The sequence below is a fragment of the Nerophis lumbriciformis genome, linkage group LG05, assembly GCF_033978685.3.
Source record: "Nerophis lumbriciformis linkage group LG05, RoL_Nlum_v2.1, whole genome shotgun sequence".
In the NCBI taxonomy this organism is placed as follows: domain Eukaryota; kingdom Metazoa; phylum Chordata; class Actinopteri; order Syngnathiformes; family Syngnathidae; genus Nerophis; species Nerophis lumbriciformis.
The window spans coordinates 53,867,362-53,887,448 of NC_084552.2; the positions used below are offsets into that span (position 1 = coordinate 53,867,362).

General features: G+C 38.8%; 1 protein-coding gene across 5 annotated transcripts in view; it reads left to right on the forward strand.

Annotated features, from left to right (window-relative positions):
• Nucleotides 1-20,087, forward strand: part of syt1a (synaptotagmin Ia) — a 216,083-nt gene that overhangs the window by 164,556 nt on the left and 31,440 nt on the right. For all 5 annotated transcript variants that reach the window (XM_061959648.1, XM_061959646.1, XM_061959650.1 and 2 more), the window contains one exon: nt 17,507-17,679. In XM_061959648.1, coding sequence (XP_061815632.1) covers nt 17,507-17,679 — 173 coding nt within the window. The remainder of the gene's footprint in view (nt 1-17,506; nt 17,680-20,087) is intronic.

Sequence of the window (20,087 nt, forward strand, 5' to 3'; positions counted from 1 at the left end):
ATTGCTAAGTATGTGGCCTATCTTAGCATCTTTGGTTGGCAAAACACCACATCATATCCAAAACTTCATTGGCCTTGTAGCGAAGATCGGAAACCTAAAATTGGACAACAATGAAACTATAGTTACATTTCACGTCACCTCCCTGTTCACCTGTATTCCAACCCAGGATGCAGTAGAGACAGTGAGACAGCGTGTACTAGATGATCACACCTTACAGCAGTGGTTCTCAACCTTTTTTCAGTGATGTACCCCCTGTGAACACTTTTTTAATTCAAGTACCCCCTAATCAGAGCAAAGCATTTTTGGTTGAAAAAAAGAGATAAAGAAGTAAAATACAGCACTATGTCATCAGTTTCTGATTTATTAAATTGTATAATAGTGCAAAATATTGCTCATTTGTAGTGGTCTTTCTTGAACTATTTGGAAAAAAAAGATATAAAAATAACTAAAAACTTGTTGAAAAATAAACAAGTGATTCAATTATAAATAAAGATTTATACACATAGAAGTAATCATCAACTTAAAGTGCCCTCTTTGGGAATTGTAATAGAGATCCATCTGGATTCATGAACTTAATTCTAAACATTTCTTCACAAAAAAATAAATCTTTAACATCAATATTTATGGAACATGTCCACAAAAAATCTAGCTGTCAACACTGAATATTGCATTGTTGCATTTCTTTTCACAGTTCTTTTTGACAGACATTTTAAAAAAATCTCACATACCCCTTGGCATACCTTCAAGTACTCCCAGGAGTATGCGTACCCCCATTTGAGAACCATTGCCTTACAAGATAGATGCACACTAAACCCAGAATAGATTTGTTTTGTGCTGGAACTTTGCCTTAGTACTATGTAATTTTAACTCATGGGAACGTTTACCGACAAAAACACAGTTGTGCAATGGGATCACCTCTATCCCCAATAGTGGCAAACCTTTACATGGAGGACATGGAAAAGCGAGCTCTGAGCTCTTTTAAAGTAACAGCACCAAGTTAATAGTAAGAATATGTGGATGACACATGGGTTAAAATCATAAGCCAAGAAGTGCAAGCCTTCACCGAGCTCATTAACTCGGTGAACAAAAACATCAAGTTCACACGTGAGGATGTCAAATACAGTAAGTTGCCTTTTTTGGACTGGGACATCCACATTGGAGAGAACAAGGGCCTCCATGTCGGAGTTTACCGTAAACCCACACATACCGATCAATACCTACTTTTTGACTCACACCACCCACTGGAACACAAACTGTCCGTTTTCAGAACCCTTCAACACAGATCTGATAATGTTCCCACCAGCCCACAGGGCAAAGAGAAAGAGCATAGGCTGGTCGTTTGTGAAAAGTGCATCACGTTCGAGAAAAAGCAAGTACAGATTGGATGAGGAGGAAAAAATTGACGTACGCAAAGATATTGTCATTCCATATGTATCAGGTCTATCTGAGAAACTCAGAATAATTTTTAACCAACCCAACATCCCACTTTAAACCAGGCAACACCCTGAGACAGAGACTAGTGCATCCTAAAGACCGGACAACCCACACCCACAAAAACAATCTGGTGAATGATACCCAGTGTAATGACGAATGCAATGATTCATATGTTGGGGAAACAAAACAACCACTAAGTTGACGTTTGGTACAGCATAGACGGGCGAACTCTTCAGGCCAAAACTCAGCTGTCTACCTGCACCTCAAGGAGAAACAGCACTCCTTTGAGGACACATTGTATACGAAAGAGGAGTGAGGGAAGCCATCAATGTTGAGGTTGAAAAACCATCCCTGAACAGAGGAGGAGGTCTTCGACACCACCTGTCTCCCACATACAACACTGTCCTTTCAACCATATCTAAAAGACTCTGCAATTTAGCCTCCAACAAATACCAGGAGTTAAAAACATTCTGGCCACAGAAGGTGATCAGAATGCCATTTGTTCCATTTGTTTAAAACTGAATGGAATGGTAACGTGGTTGATTTAGACTATTTTAGGCTGGTAGTGGTCGATCGACAGTGATTGCTCTGCCACATGATACCTCAATGCTACCGAGTGGAACTAACACTTCAACGACTGTCGTCGGCTTTGACAGTTGGATTGCTCGTTTGCATCTAACAGTTGTTTTTCTCACTACGATAGGACGGAAACATCCATGCTCAAGCACACTCTCCTGGTGTTGGAGTATAAATATTTGGGGTTTGGGCACCAGTCACTAGACTAGATCTTATCAGTTTAAATCTAAGACTAGGTCTGACCAATCTAAGTCTATGAGCATGAACTGATGAAGCCTACTTGTATGAGAGGTGAAACGTCCTCTAAGACAAACCAAACAGTCCAGTGGGGATGGATTGAATGCCCTGAGACTACATTGTCTTGTATTTTTTTTTAATACAATATTTCATCTAAAAGTTTTTTAAGACATGTCACATGTGCAAATTGTGCAGTTTTTTTAGACGACCAAGTACCGATTAAATTGATTAATTTCAGTTGGGACATGTTTCATAATACGAGTTTTTCAAGATAAACGCTTTGTCACTGAACCACTCGTATCCCACGGTACCACTGTATTAATGATATTTTGAGGAACGCGTTGAAGGTTTTCATCATTTCATCACTCCTGCGCTTGTGCATTGGAATTCGTTATTTTTGCTTATTTTTCTGGTTGTTTGCAGTTGCGTAGAACTCATCACATTGAGTATTGTGCATAATAGGAATTAGGATTAAAGAGCATGTGGTCGCAGCATGACTGTAGCAAAAACAAACGACGGATCTTGAAGTGTTGTTGTTGCTCCACAACACAGCAACAGTCTCTGTGACAAAGTCGTGAATCAGCTTGACAATTTTATATTTTTGCATTTTTCATGTCGAGTCAAACTCATCGCAGATCTTGTAAAATAATTGTAAATTTACATTTACACACCGAGCATGGGACTCTTGCTGGTGGCGCTTCGAGCCTTGAGATGTGTACATGTTAAATACATGAGTGCCATTATCCAGCATGCAGCGCTGCCCTCTCGTTGCTAAATATAGCAAGACGAGCATATCACTCTTCACCACGGCGAGAAAAATCTCCTGTGAATTCGTCGCCCTAATTTCTACACACATACACTTGCCCCTCATAGATAGCAACCATGAAGAAATTCCTAATTCTGAAGGAAGCTTATCGGTCTCAGTCGAGCGCATATTTACCCAAATAAAAATCACATCAAGATAACTGCTGAGGCTTTAGGTGTAGAAGTCATTATGAAGGTGGAGGAAGAGATTTATATACTGTATAATACAAAACTACAGCCGCTATAATAAACACATTGTTAGCCTGCGTAATGATTGGGGAATGGAGTATCTGTTAGTGTATAATCATCTTATCCCCTGTTGTCGCTCCGCTGATGACTGATGACCGAAGGCTTGTTTACCTCTCAGAATATCGATACTGTCTGGATAGAGTTGGGGAGCTCATTTGACAGATGCAATGTGGGTCAGACCTACAGTTTGTGGCGCTAACACACTAACTTTGCTAACTTGGTTTACAACTGACTATTTTGATAGTTGACTTGTCATCAACTATCTTAACGACTTGTCGACTAATTGGATTATGAGGTGTCCACCTATTCAGTGGCTCTAATTTTATATTCTTCTTCTTCTTCTTCTTCTCAGTTTATTTCGAACATGAACACACTTACATCATAATACATCACACAATTTCATATCATTTCATTTTACATCATGCCCGAAAAGGAGTAGGAAGAAGCAAAGCTTATTTAATCCTACCCCTTTCCCACTTCAAAGCGTTTACAAATATATAGAATCATTTACTGACCTTTTTATATAATAAAATAACATCTATGAATTAGTATACAACAGTTTTGTCATATGTAATTAATTAATTAATTCAGTCATTATTAACATACTGAGATGAAGAATATCTTATTTTCAATAAGGTTGAAAGTATTTCTCATAATTCTTCTTTTTTGTACTCTGTAAGCACTATTATTTTTGAACAACCTCTTAAACTGGATCATATCAGTACAATTTTTAACTTCTTTACTTAATCCATTCCATAATTTAATTCCACATACTGATATGCTAAAAGTTCTAAGTGTTGTACGTGCATATAAATGTTTTAAATTATTTTATTCAGCTTGAGACATTTTTAGGCATGTGCTAACTAACAATAAATATGACTACTTCATTCAGAAAATATTTATTTATACTGTAACCATGCTGCTTATTAGGTTGTTACAAAAATAGTATTAACTCGATGAAACTTTAGTCCATTGAGAGGCAAAGTGCAGATAAAAACAAAGTATCAATTTATATGTTAACAAAGGGCAGGCAAAATAGCAGTAATAAAAACAAACAAAACAACATCAAAGCTATCTAGTTTGCTAAAAAAAATAGTATTTTCTGATTATGTTGGGTTAGAAAGCTGCACACAGGCATATAGACAACGTTTAGCTGGCGGGCTTTGGCTAAAATAATAGTTAAATCTATTTTTCACAGAACTCCATCTCTTTGTTGTTATCCGAACTGAAAAAGTTTACTTGGTCACAGTCCTGTTATCAAAATAGATTTATATAATGCTTATTTTAAAGGGGCCCTATTATGCAAAACCATTTTTTCTTACCTATTGGTACCTACTTATGTGTATTTGGGATCTGCATAAATTCCGAAAATTCGAAATGAACAATGGAGGCATTGCGAGATATTCATAAAACATCTTCCTCCAAATGGTTAGTTTGTAATATGCCCCGAGTGTGACGTTTTTCCTAAGTGTGACGTCAGCAGATTATCAATATATGTTGCTAGCAAACTAGCTGAGCCTTCTAATGTAAGACAACAGCGTCACCATCCTCCGGCAAAATAAGTGATGATTTTCCTAAAAAATACTTTGAATTGGATCAGTGTCAACTGTGTTTGGCAATGGACCAATTAGTATTATAATCAGTTATTACTTAGTCTGCCCGAGCCTCTATTGTTTAGAAGTGGTCAAAGCAGCAGTGCATTGAATGTATTAATACAGTGTTTTTCAACCACTGTGCCGCGGCATACTGGTGTACTGTGAGATATTGTCTGGTGTGCCATGGGAGAGGATGTAATTTCACCTAAATTAGTTACAAATATTTTTTGCAAACCAGTAATTATAATCTACAAATAATGTGCCGTTGTTGAGTGCTTGTGCTGTCTAGAGCGCGGCAGAGTAACCGTGTAATACTCTTCCATATCAGTAGGTGGCAGCAGGTAGCTAATTGCTTTGTGGATGTCGGGAACATTGTTTGTCGTGATCACAATATGCAGACGACAGCGGGAAGCAGCGTGCAGGTAAAAATGTATCTAATGCTTAAACCAAAAATTTAAAAAAGGCGTGTGCCACTAAGAAAAGACATTGAAGCATAGGGATGGCTATGCAAAACGAAACTAAAACTGAACTGGCTGCAAAGTAAACAAAAACAGAATGCTGGACGACAGCAAAGACTTACAGCGTGTGCAGCAGCAGACTGCGTCCACAAAGTACACCCGTACATGACAATCAACAACCAAATAGGAAACACTACACACAGGAAAACACCAAAAAACTCAAAATAAGTCAGGGCGTGATGTGACAGGCCGTGACCGTACACCTACTTTGAGACAAGAGCTATAGTGATGCACGGTTGGTTATGGTTTGAATTTATATCCAACAATTGCGAGAACGACTTTGTACTGTCAATATCGGCTGCTGAGTTTAATTTTTTTTATGTTTTCTGCTAGTGGTGTGCCTCGGGATTTTTCCAATGACTTGGCTCAAAAAAGGTTGAAAAACACTGTGTTAATATATAAAATAGAAAATAATACAAACTTTCGCCAGCAAATAGATGGATTTGTAGCCGGGCTTTCTTACTTTCTGTCCCCTGTGTCGTCTCCTCCTCGAGCTGGAAACAAAACACATAATCCATACCATCCATCCATCCATTTTCTACTGCTTGTCCCTCTCAGGGGTGCTGGAGCCTATCCCAGCTGCACTCGGGCAGAAGGCGGGGTACACCCTGGACAAGTCGCCACCTCATTTCAGCATATTCAATACTGTCTGAGCAAAACAAACAAACAAAAACCCTACAAAACAAGGCTGCTGGGGTGGGGACAAAAGTGTAGTCAGCGTGAGGGGGCGTGGTAGGGCTTCATTTGCATCTGACAACTCCGACTCTCGAAACAAACCGTTTTTGGAAGCAGCTGAAATGTGGATTGAAGAGCTTTACAACAAAGCCTTTCCAAATTTTTTCCCAAAGGGCCATCATTTTCACTGCTGGACTCTAGAAAGAAGTTCCGCAGCCTCCGTAGCAGAACCTCCAGGTTCTGTTCTCCCTCAGGCCAAAAGACTCTTGAACGCATCGTAATAATCCCCTCAGTTCCCCCCAAATACGGATTAACTCGCTGGAATATAAAGACAATATAACATACATCCATAAACGTGGATGCATATGCAAAAGTGCAATATTTTTATCTGTACAGTAATTTATTTATATCTGCACCTTATTGCTCTTTTATCCTGCACTACAACGAGCTAATGCAACAACATTTCGTTCTTATCTGTACTGCAAAGTTCAAATTTGAATGACAATGAAAGGAAGTCTAAGTCTATCACATGTTATGTAGACAAAAATTAAGTGTTTTGAAAAAACAAACAAAATCATAATATGGCCCCTTTAAAAAATACCATTGTAAGGTGCTTTGTGTCAACATGCTAAAAGCATAATTGCCCTGTATTTGCCAATTCTATGCTAAAAATGTCAACCTTGTTTATTTCAGTCCTGTTTGCCAAATGAGTCATCTTCCACTGAGGAACCTTGTACAAACATGAAATAAAGTCTACTGAGATGCGCCAGTACACATTTTGAGTATCTCAGGGCGTTCAATCGACTTCTTGGTGTGGTGACAACGACCTGGATGAAAGGGAACCTTCATAGGTACATATTGAGTAATTTAGAGAACTTGAGTTTCAATATGTGTATTTTCACATTTAGGGTTATCCCGATACCAATATTTTGGTACTGGTGTGGTACCAAAATGTATCTCAATACTTTTTGAAATAAAGGGGACCACATTAAATTGTCATAATTGGCTTTATTTTAACAGATAATCTTATAATAAACAATATGTTTCCTATTGCTATAAAATAACAATTTTGGCATTAAATAAGATGATAAACATACTAGAAAACTTCTCTTTTAGTAACAAGTAAGCAAACAACGGGTTACTCCTAATTTGCCTGCTGACGCATGCAGTAACATATTGTCATTTTGCATTCTATTACTTTGTCAAAATTATGAGGGACAAGCTGTAGAAATGGATGGATGGATCTGGTTACTTTCTCTTTTAACATGTTTATCTACACTTTTGTTAAAATATAAGCATTTTTCTTTGTTGTTTGGATACATTACATTAGTTTTAGGTGAAACTACACATTTTGGTATCAATCCAATACCAAGTAGTTACAGGGTCATACATTAGTATTATTTAAAGTCCTCCTGTGTCCAGAGACATATTTTCTGAGTTTATAAACAATATTAAAACACAAAAGATTTTGGGATGTTAATATCGATTAGAGATGTCCGATAATGGCTTTTTTTTCCGATATCCGAAATTGTCCAACTCTTAATTACCGATTCTGATATCAACCGATACCGATATATACAGTCGTGGAATTAACACATTATTTTGTTGTGATGCCCCGCTGGATGCATTAAACAATGTAACAAGGTTTTCCAAAATAAATCAACTCAAGTTATGGAAAATCAAGTTATGCATCGTTTTTTTTAACATGTCTCAAAACAGCAGCTTGGAATTTGGGACATGCTCTCCCTGAGAGAGCATGAGAAGGTTGAGGTGGGCGGAGTTGAGGTGTGTGGGGGGGATGGGGGGGGCTAGGGGGTAGTGGGGGTGTATATTGTAGAGTCCCGGAAGAGTTAGTGCTGCAAGGGGTTCTGGATATTTGTACTGTTGTGTTTATGTTGTGTTGCGGTGCGGTGCGGATGTTCTCCCGAAATGTGTTTGTCATTCTTGTTTGGTGTGGGTTCACAGTGTGGCGCATATTTGTAACAGTGTTAAAGTTGTTTATACGGCCACCCTCAGTGTGACCTGTATGGCTGTTGACCAAGTATGTATTGCATTTACTTGTGCGTGTGATAAGCCGTAGATGTTATGTGATTGGGCCGGCACGCAAAGGCAGTGCCTTTAAGGTTTATTGGCGCTCTGTACTTCTACTTATGTCCGTGTACCACTCCGTACAGCGGCGTTTTAAAAAGTCATAAATTTTACTTTTTGAAACCGATACCGATAATTTCCGATATCACATTGTAAAGCATTTATCGGCCGATATTATCGGACATCTCTAATATCGATGTAATCATTGTAGTATCGACTATTTGCGGCTCTTGTATTTTGTATTGTTACAGGCGATGTCTGTGTAGATCCCCCAATAACATTTGTTTACATTCAGGAGTGCTGGCTTGCTGTTACTGTTTAGCTATTGTATGCTCCTACGGTTTGTAGTAAAGCATGTTTAGCTGTTCCTCATCCTGCAGGGATGGAACTTGTAAGAACTGTAGTTTATTTGTCGCCATGGAGGCAAGGATTACTGATTTAGAAGTAGCTAAAAGAGTGTCGACTGCGAATGGACGTTAGCCGCTAGCTAGGTATGTTTTAAAGCACCATGTACAGAACTGCACTTAAATTTTTATAGCTTCAACACTATCATTATTTTTTAAGCTATTCTACCTCTTCTGTCCGCTTCTGTTCTGCGTGTGTGCTTTGACTAGCATGCGCCTTTGCGCGCCGTCATGTTCGAAAAAAAAAAAAAAGTATCTGTATTTTTCAAAGGCAGTATAGTACCTATTTTAATTCATTAGTACCGCAGTACTTTATTAGTTCCAGTATACCGCACAACCCTGATCACGTTTAGATTTGAAAAAAGACAGAAAATTCTGTTTATTTTAAGAGCGTTACAAGATTCTTTTAACTGGCCCTTACATGTGATCTCATTTCATCCTTTGCTCGCCGCCAGGTTGTGCTCGGACTCTCTGCTGCTCTGGTGGGCTTAACAAGACATAATGACAAGGTTAATTGACCAACAGGGTCCTGCCATATTGGATTAGTGCAGTCTGTTGAATGTTGCACAAATACACACACACTGCACACTTTATAAAAACATCTATCAGCCTTCTTTGTAAAAGCTAAAAAAGATGAAATCGTGAAGCAGTGCATCATTGAAGTCCCGCTCTGCAGACACCATGACTGCAAAAGATGCTCTATTACTTGGCCCTAAAGTGTGTTTAAAGGCCCTAAAATGTCAGACTAGGTTTAAGCAGATTCCTGATTAGATCTTGTTTTTAGGAAAACCAAAATAGGCTAGGGTGAGGCTGGAGTGCAAAAGCAACAAAAATAAATTGGGATGTGCTCATCGATTGATATTGGCTGATTTTCAAGAAAAAATATGTGATCGCCATTGTCGATTATGCCTTTTAATGCCGATCACAAACGCTAATGTCCTCTGGCTGACACTATTTATTTTCAGTCCCCCGGCTGACAACCTAACTGCTAATTATGTGTCTGCATACACAGTGTGGAGCTGCTCACCTAAGCTAATAATATTCACCTCTATTTCGGCAAATAAACTGCATTACTTAGTATCTTAAGTGTCATTATTAAGTTTCATTTTCACTGGAGGACGAGGTTAAGCATGTTACACACTGGGAGCAGGCCAGAAGCAGACCCTAAACCAGGGGTCGGCAACCCAAAATGTTGAAAGAGCCATATTGGACCAAAAATACAAAAACAAATCTGTCTGAAGCCGCAACAAATTAAAAGCCATATTACATACAGATAGTGTGTCATGAGATATACATTGAATTGAGATGACTTAAAGGAAACTAAATGACCTCAAATATAGCTACAAATGAGGCATAATGATGCAATATGTACATATAGCTAGCCTAAATAGCATGTTAGCATCGATTAGCTTGCAGTCTTGCAGTGACCAAATATGTCTGATTAGCACTCCACACAAGTCAATAACATCAACAAAACTCACCTTTGTGCATTCATGCACAACGTTAAAAGTTTGGTGGACAAAATGAGACGTGAAGTGGCATAAAACACGTCTTCGAAAGTCGGAGAAAGTTATACATGTAAACAAACTACGGTGAGTTCAAGGACCGCCAAAATTAGTAGGACAAAACGGCGCTCGCCAAATACTTGAGTCAGTGAAGCATGTTTAATATAAACAGTGTGCTTTATAACAATTAGGGAGGTTTGTGTCATGTTTGTCCTCCTACAGAAACCATATTAAAACAAAAAATATATTTTTTCCCCCTCATCTTTTTCCATTTTTCATACATTTTTGAAAAAGCTCCAGAGAGCCACTAGGGCGGCGCTAAAGAGCCGCATGCGGCTCTAGAGCCGCGGGTTGCCGACCCCTGCCCTAAACTAACTTGAAACAGCAGAAGAAATAAGTTTAGGAAGTGTAGATGAAACCACCTTGCAGCAGAAAGTAAGCAGATATTAACAGGAAATGAACAAGTAGATTAATAAGAGTCTAGAGAGAGGACAATATACTGTAACAACAATTGTTGGTGAGTCAGCATTGTCAGTACACGATACTTGAGAAGGGGGGTTAATCCATAAATTGGTGGTGTCGATACCAAGAGTAGTATCAGTATATGATTGACACTAGAGTGATTAGATCAATATATTTTTTTATATAAACTTTTTTTTTTTTGTTGGTTTTGTTTGTTTATACATTCCCATAATAATTCCTTAGACTTTGAGGGTAAAAAACAAAGGATTTAAATGAGTAGTACAGTAAATTATAGTTTTTGCTTTTGTTTAGTTCAGTGGTTCTTAACCTGGGTTCGATCGAACCCTAGGGGTTCGGTGAGTCGGGCTCAGGGGTTCGGCGGAGGTCAAGACACACCCGACTCATCGTGTAAATAAAAACTTCTCCCTATCGGCGTATTACGGATACGGCAACAGCAGAAGTCACACTGATTTGCAGGTGTGTAATTTGTTGTGAGTTTATGCACTGTGTTGGTTTTGTTCTTTGAACAAGGCGATGTCAATGCACGGTTCATTTTGTGCACCAGTAAAAAAACATGGTAACACTTTAGTATGGGGAACATATTCACCATTAATTAGTTGCTTATTAACATGCAAAATTAGTAACATATTGGCTCTTAACTAGTCATTATTAAGTACTATTTAATGCCTAATTCGGCATGGCCTTAGTATAACCCTAACCCTCTAACCCTGGCCCTAACCCTAACCCGAACCAAATAACTCTAAATTAAGTCTTTGTTACTTAAAACTTAAAACTTTTAACTTTAACTTAAAATATGTTCCCCTATTGTCCAAAAAACTCCAAATTAAGTCGTTGTTACTTAGAATATGTTCCCCATACTAAAGTGTTACTAAAAACATATAACTTTGTCTTGAATTTGAAAAAAAACAACATTTTATTTTTCACTAAAGAAGGGTTCGGTGAATGTGCATATGAAACTGGTGGGGTTCGGTACCTCCAACAAGGTTAAGGACCACTGGTTTAGTTGTTGTGTACTGTGATTTAGTTTTTCTTTGTTTTGCATTGTATGTAATAAAAGAAAATTAAGAAATTGTTTAAATATTGTGATATATATATATATATATATATATACATATATATATATATATATATATATATGTATGTATGTGTATATATATATATATATATATATATATATATATATATATATATATATATATATATATATATATATGTATGTGTATATATATATATATATATATATATATATATATATATATATATATATATATATATATATATATATATATATATATATATATATATATATATATATGTGTGTATATGTATATAAGATATACTTGAAAATATATACACCCACCGCTCCCCCCCACCTCAACACACACACACACACACACACACACACACCCCATCTCCCGAATTCGGATTCGGAGTATGGATATATCAGATTGTAGGTGGGGTTTTTTTACCCTTCGTGTTCATATTTCGCTCTGTTTGTTGCATTTTTGTTGTGTTTCGCTTGATTGTAAAAATTGTTGATAGAGAGGGTGTGTGACGTTCATATGCTGTCAATATCCATCCATCCATCCATTTTCTACCGCTTATTCCCTTTGTGGTCGTGGGGGGCGCTGGAGCCTATCTCAGCTACAATCGGGCGGAAGGCGGGGTACACCCTGGACAAGTCGCCACCTCATCGCAGGCCCAACACAGATAGACAGACAACATTCACACTCACATCCACACACTAGGGCCAATTTAGTGTAGCCAATCAACCTATCCCCAGGTGCATGTCTTTGGAGGTGGGAGGAAGCCGGAGTACCCGGAGGGAACCCACGCAGTCACGGGGAGGACATGCAAACTCCACACAGAAAGATCCCGAGCCCGGGATTGAACCCAAGACTACTCAGGACCTTCGTATTGTGAGGCAGATGCACTAACCCCTCTTCCACCGTGCTGCCCATGCTGTCAATATTCAATGTTTTATTGTTCATAGTTAATATTGTAAATCCCACATTCTTTATTTTCATGTACATTCTGGGTGTCTCATTAAGTAAACAAATTTAAAATTCATTCTGTTTTTTAAGGCGGTCTGTCATAACATTTTTAGCATTCAATCAGACATTATTGTGAGGTTTTGTATTAGTGTTCCTAAAAATAGATATACCGGCCCCCAGACATATTTTTTTCTCTAAATTTGGCTCCTGAGTCAAAAATAATTTTCCCCAGGCCTGCCTTATTGAAACACCTCTAGTAATAAACATCTTATTCAATCCAACAATCAAAGTTTACTTATACAGCCCTTAATTACAAACGTCTCAAAGGACTGCACAGATCCCATATAAGGGCAAGAAAAACTCAACCCAATGGGAACAACAAGAGTGACCGGTGCAATGGTTGCCGAGTGGATACAGTTAATATTGTGAGAGTCCAGTCCATAGTGGGGCCAGCAGGGGATGGATCTTCTTGCATGTAGACACGTCGGGCGCAGAGACGTTATTGAGCCTATGCCTCACTGAGAGCGGCAATCCATGATATTAGTGGACAAAGTTGAACTCATTTGAGTCTTATCAGTCATGTTGGCTGGTTTGGGACATTTTGATGCTGTGTCTTGTTACAGTGCACCTTTTTAGCGCGGTTCCTTTTTGCATGAGGTGTCACAATGGCGGAACAAGAGATAAGCAGCGCCGGTTGAAGGGCTTAACACATCCCGCCTTTTCTCTCTCTCTCTCTCTCTCTCTCTCTCTCTCTCTCTCTCTCTCTCTCTCTCTCTCTCTCTCTCTCTCTCTCTCTCTCTCTCTCTCTCTCTCTCTCTCGAGAAAAGACACTCACACAATGTAGTTAATTAGGGGATGCTTTTATTGCTTTCTGGGACTCGGCTGCCTTTAATTAAGGAACACAGAAGTGCTTTTCACTGGGCGACGCGTGCTCAATGAAATAGATAAGAGCTGGATTTCCACCCTGACCGTCTGAATGACAAGCCATCACACAGTCTGGTAGTAGAATTAGCAAGGCAACTTTGCATTTACATTGCATTTATTAATTTAGGGCCCTATTCTCCCGTTTGCACTTAGGCAGGGTTTTTTTTTACGCTCCTTGAGTTAAACATGGTTCTCTTATTTATACTCTTTTCGTACTACGCCCACCGCGTGTAATGTAAGGTAACACTTAAAATGTGAAAAGGCCATATCCATTCATTGTGATGTACAGAAGTGTATATATGCTACAACAGCGTCTTCTTCCTCGCTGGATGAGATTATAGTAATATGTAGATAAAAATCTTTTTTTTTTTACTTATTTAGTGTAGCAATCCTAAGGAGTTAAAAGGGAACTGCACTTTTTTTCAATTTAGCTTATCATTTAAAATGTGTTCGTAAATCAAGAACACATATGTTGTTGTTTTTTTAATGCATTTCAATTTGTAATATACGGCAAGTACGAGGTGGCTAACAATGCAGCTAATGGGGGTCATCTATTGTTCCTACAAAGCCCTCTAAAAAAATACCAAAAACGCCAACAATACTCCATTTACATGTCGTGATCTGAATATTAACTAAGTATTAGCGATATTGTTATAATTAGCGCTAATGCAGAGGAATCTTATGCAGCTATATTGACATACTGAGTCAGTGAGCTGCTGCATCGCCTCTGATGTGGTAAAAGTTAATTTGAGATTATAAATCATGCCTCTCACCTGTAAAGTAAAAGGTTGTGGCTATAAACCTAGAAGTTGGTCAACTTTGACATTCAACTTAGACCTGGAGATTGTGAGAAAGACACGAAAATACTATTTTTATTTTTTTTTTAACTGCTTGTCGATTATAAATAGAGATGTCCGATAATTAATTTTTTGCCGATATTCCGATATTGTCCAACTCTTAATTACCGATTCCGATATCAACCGATAGCGATATATACGGTCGTGGAATTAACACATTATTATGCCTAATTTTGTTGTGATGCCCCGCTGGATGCATTAAACAATGTAACAAGGTTTTCCAAAATAAATCAACTCAAGTTATGGGAAAAAATGCCGACATGGCACTGCCATATTTATTCTTGAAGTCACAAAGTGCATTATTTTTTTTAACATGCCTCAAAACAGCAGCTTGGAATTTGGGACATGCTCTCCCTGAGAGAGCATGAGGAGGTTGAGGTGGGCAGGGTTGGCTGGGAGCGGGGTTGAGGTGGGGGGGGGGGGGGTGTATATTGTAGCGTCCTGGAAGAGTTAGTGCCGCAAGGCGTTCTGGGTATTTGTTCTGTTGTGTTTATGTTGTGTTACGGTGCGGATGTTCTCCCGAAATGTGTTTGTCATTCTTGTTTGGTGTGGGTTCACAGTGTGGCGCATATTCGTAACAGTGTTAAAGTTGTTTACACGGCCACCCTCAGTGTGACCTGTATGGCTGTTGACCAGGTATGCATTGCATTCACTTGTTTGTGTGAAAAACCATAGATATTATGTGATTGGGCCGGCACGCAAAGGCAGTGCCTTTTAGGTTTATTGGTGCTCTGTACTTCTCCCTACGTCCGTGTACCACTCCGTACAGCAGCGTTTTAAAAAGTCATAAATTTTACTTTTTGAAACCGATACCGATAATTTCCGATATTACATTTTAAAGCATTTATCGGCCGATAATATCGGCAGTCCGATATAATCGGACATCTCTAATTATAAATAATTCTTCATTTTTTCGGGAAGAGTTGAAAATCCCATCAGTCGGCATCCCAGTGAGAACAGACATTGTACAGTATGTGTTTATTTTATTTTGTTTGTAGTTTGTATTTCTTGTTTTGTATGTAGCAATACTGCTACTTGCTGGATCTGCTTATAATTCAACTTCTAAAACTCGTAGCTCATCCTCCTTAGATTCAGGCTCATTTTGCGAATCATCTTTCCACACAACTCACACCAAAGGCTCACCAAAATGATAATTTGTCATCGATGAGGCAGGAGTTGAAGATGAAGTCTATCAAAAAGTTTTTTTTGTCAAAAGTTGGTCAGCTTGATTGCTGTGGTGAAGATGGCGCCAAGATGAGCCGTCGTGTTGTGGTTAACATTGTTCACCCTTTTGCTCCGTTCCATTTATTTCAGAAGTTGGAAGTCGGAGCTGGGAATGACGTCACAGCCGACTTGAGACGGTTGTCGTTACGATGTTAAAAATCAATGTTTTTGCACTTGCCTTGTCTATAAACATCCATCCATTTTCTACCGCTTATTCCCTTCGGGGTTACAGGGGGCGCTGGAGCCTATCTCAGCTACAATCGGGCGGAAGGCGGGGTACACCCTGGACAAGTCGCCCCCTCATCACAGGGCCAACACAGATAGACAGACAACATTAACACTCACATTCACACACTAGGGCCAATCTAGTGTTGCCAATCAACCTATCCCCAGGTGCATGTCTTTGGAAGTGGGAGGAAGCCGGAGTACCCACAGGTAACCCACGCAGTCACGGGGAGGACATGCAAACTCCACACTAAAAGGTCCCCAACGTATGGGAAAATATACACTCTCTCTTCAACCTTCAAACACGGTGGATGAAGAGGAAACAAACGCTATTGCTAGCTATGTACAACGTATATACCACATAAAATGTAAATGTACATGAAACGTACAACAATACATTGTATATGACTGATTTACTTCGTCAACAATAACAAGTGCTTGTAACGGATAATAGAAAAGCGGATATCATTGTTTACATCCAGAATAGCCATTTTTGAAACAAACTCGGGGTGTTGAGAATGCTCCTACTTTCTGAGTCGGAAATCCGAATTCCGACTTCCCTGTACAAAAGGCACCATTAAGCCGGAAACAAAAGTCCCGCTCTGTGAATATCTTTATCCATCGCCACAACTTAATATTAGAACATATGACAACTACTGCACTGTAATACATATAATACACATTTTAAGACATAATTTAACACTTAATTTCATCCAAAAATATGCTTTGAAGAGAAAAAAACATCAATGCAATGTAGTGAAGACTCACCATTTGAAGAGGGTTGTAAACATGTTCAAAAGCATTTGATAGCGATCAACTCTTTGTGCGGTTTCAAGGTGGTTTGCAGTAAATGTGTCACAGCTCCAAGGCAAGGCCAAAGCCATTCATGCATCCTGCAGTCATTTTAGAGCGTCACCTATTGTTTTTCTTGGGAGGAGAGCACTCATTGATTTCTGTCAACCGGGCATCGATCTCCGTGGCGTGCACAAAAAGAAAAAAAACCCAGCTCAAACTTCAAAAACAACAACTTTGAGCTGAGGACTAAGACGTTGTTACTTGTATTTTATTGTTTGTTGTATTAATAAATGCATGATTATCGGGAAGTCTACAAAGTGTTTAGGTAGCCACCTTTTCATGGAGCCCCCACAGTTGGGAGACGACTTATGGAGGCGGCAATATGCTCCACTTATATGTATGATTTGCATTTAATAAGCTGCATTAATCACACAGCTGCTCAGGAGGAAACTTTAATCTCATTAGCCATATTCGGCGATGACAGCCGGATGTGCGGCTGCTTAACAAACCGTTCAGCTGCTCTCACGTGGTTGACGTTATTTTTCTAGCAGTTTCTGTTAAGTAGGCTGCAAAAATAAGTGGGTGGCCGGAATTGTACATTAAATATGCCAACATCTGTTCCTTCCTCTAAATTGGCCGACTATTAGCTGGGGTGGTTGATTGCTAAGTCACTGCCAACACCTCTTGGCCGATCAGTGGGCAAACTCCTGTTTCTTTTACCATGAGTTGATTAACGTGGACCCCGACTTAAACAAGTTGAAAAACTTATTCGGGTGTTACCATTTAGTGGTCAATTGTACGGAATATGTACTGTACTGTGCAATCTACTAATAAAAGTTTCAATCAATCCATCCAAACAGGAGCGTAGCTTTTTTTCCTCGCGGACGAGAGGTTTATGTCCCGATGTGTCTCGCCACAGTGCCGTCATGGGCCATTGTCTCCATTGCCTTCGTGGTTATCATCCTGATGCTGGCGTGCTGCTTCTGCGTCTGCAAGAAGTGGATATTCAAGAAGAAGAACAAAAAGAAGGGCAAAGACAAAGGCAAAAATGCCATCAACATGAAGGACGTCAAAGACGAAGCCAAAACCGAGGTAACAGCCTGTTGGAACAACTTTTTTAAATTCTCTTCTAATATAAGAAAGTTCCCTTCATGCAGCATGAATTATCCAACACTTGTAGTTGAATTTTAATATGCTTCCTTTGATACATGCTAACAATTGAGCTCCTTTTGTAAAGTGTTTCTTTTAGCAGTGGTTCACAGCTAGCTCTCAGTAGCTGCTCTTTTCATAGTTTACTTTTTCCAATCTAAACCACTGTATTTAAAGGGGACCTATGATGATTCTAATCTACATTTAATACACTTCCTTGTGGTCTGGATAATATGTATTGACTATGCTTTGGTGTAAATTTAGCGTAAATTTTGCTCCTCAGTCACATTTTGAAACCATCCACGCCCCGTCCTCTCCAAGAGATCAGAATTTATCTTTTGAAAATGTACACTTTTAAATATATATCTTGAAGAGGAGCAAATATGCTTGAAACGTACTAAAAACTTTTAACCAAGTTTTATTTTTGTATCCTTATCCTTTTTTTTGTGGAAGAAACATCACATGTTCTGGCTTTTTAAGAGCGATATTTTTTCGGAAAAAATAGGTTACCAGATTCTCGTATCGTTCAAGAAATCGCTGGAGTCGTCTATAATGACAGGACATATTGCCATCTTGGTTTTGTCTGCCATTTTTAGGTCAAAAACAGGGGTTGTACTTTAACGAACTCCTCCAAGGGACTTTGACCAAATGAGCCGTGGTTAAAGTGACAGATACTAGAATAATAGGCTATGGTAAATTGCGAAGGAATTTTGTCTACGTCAAAGTATACATCCATGGCTCACCACAAAACATTTAACATTTATAACTCGACTCTACAAATTCAAATCTTGTTAAGAATTAGTTAACATTATGATGATGACATGTTGATGTGCTGGATGGACCAGTACCCATTCGTGGTTGAACGGAGCCTGGTGTCAAAAACTGCTCCTCGCAATTAACCATCAGACTGTAATTTTTTTTACTTTAAATGATCAGTTCTCTTTCCCAACTGATATAAGGCTTTAAAGGGGAACATTATCACAATTTCAGAATTGTTAAAACCATTAAAAATCAGTTCTCAGTGGCCTATTATATTTTTCGAAGTTTTTTTCAAAATTTTACCCATCACGCAATATCCCTAAAAAAAGCTTCAAAGTGCCTGATTTTAACCATCGTTATAAACACCCGTCCATTTTCCTGTGACGTCACATAGTGAAGCCAACACAAACAAACATGGCGGAAAGAACAGCAAGCTATAGCGACATTAGCTCGGATTTAGACTCGGATTTCAGCGGTTTAAGCGATTCAACAGATTAGGAATGTATTGAAACGGATGGTTGTAGTGTGGAGGCAGGTAGCGAAAACGAAATTGAAGAAGAAACTGAAGCTATTGAGCCATATCGGTTTGAACCGTATGCAAGCGAAACCGACAAAAACCACACGACAGCCAGCGACACGGGAGAAAGCGAGGACGAATTTGGCGATCGCCTTCTAACCAACGATTGGTATGTGTTTGTTTGGCATTAAAGGAAACTAACAACTATGAACTAGGTTTACAGCATATGAAATACATTTGGCAACAACATGCACTTTGAGAGTGCAGACAGCCCAGTTTTCATCAATTAATATATTCTGTAGACATACCCTCATCCGCTCTCTTTTCCTGAAAGCTGATCCGCTCAGTTTTACCAAGAAGTAATGTCGCAACGATGCCATCTTTTTTGTCCGAGTTTAGCGGCTAATCCAACGTTTATACGGGCCATAACGACAAAACAGTCCTGTGTAAAATGTCGTGCACAAATAAACAAGAAAATAATCAGGGTCGTGCTGTGCAATTACTTAAACATTTATTTTGTACCAGATAACTCTCTAATATTAACGTACGGGTTGCGGCTAATGTACCTGCAGCAACCCTGCTACTTTGCAGGAGGATTTTCACGTGGCTTGAAAGATCTTTACAGTGAGAGCATAGATGTCAACATTGCACAGACGGAGAGCACAGTGGAAGCTAAACCAACAAAACCCAAAGAGGAATCGATGCCAAAAAGAAGAATGAGGAACATCATTATTTGTTTAAAAAAAAATCAGACACAGACCAAACAACACTAGGCTAATCTGAAAAAAACGCAACGGCACTGAGTTGCTGCTTGTGACTTGAACACGTACTGTATATTTTGTTTTGGTCACAAGAAGACACAACATGAAGAACAGTACAAACACAGTGTTAAAATACGACAAAATACTAACATTACTTCAAAACCATGAGGCGATGAAAAGAAAAGCACACCAAAAGAGCCTAACATGATACGGTCTGGTGTATACGTCTGGATGCAGCGACAACTCCAACATTGTAACATGTGTAAGTCAGAAAAGAGGAAAATCATCATAGGTCTTTTTTAAATGATTTAAAT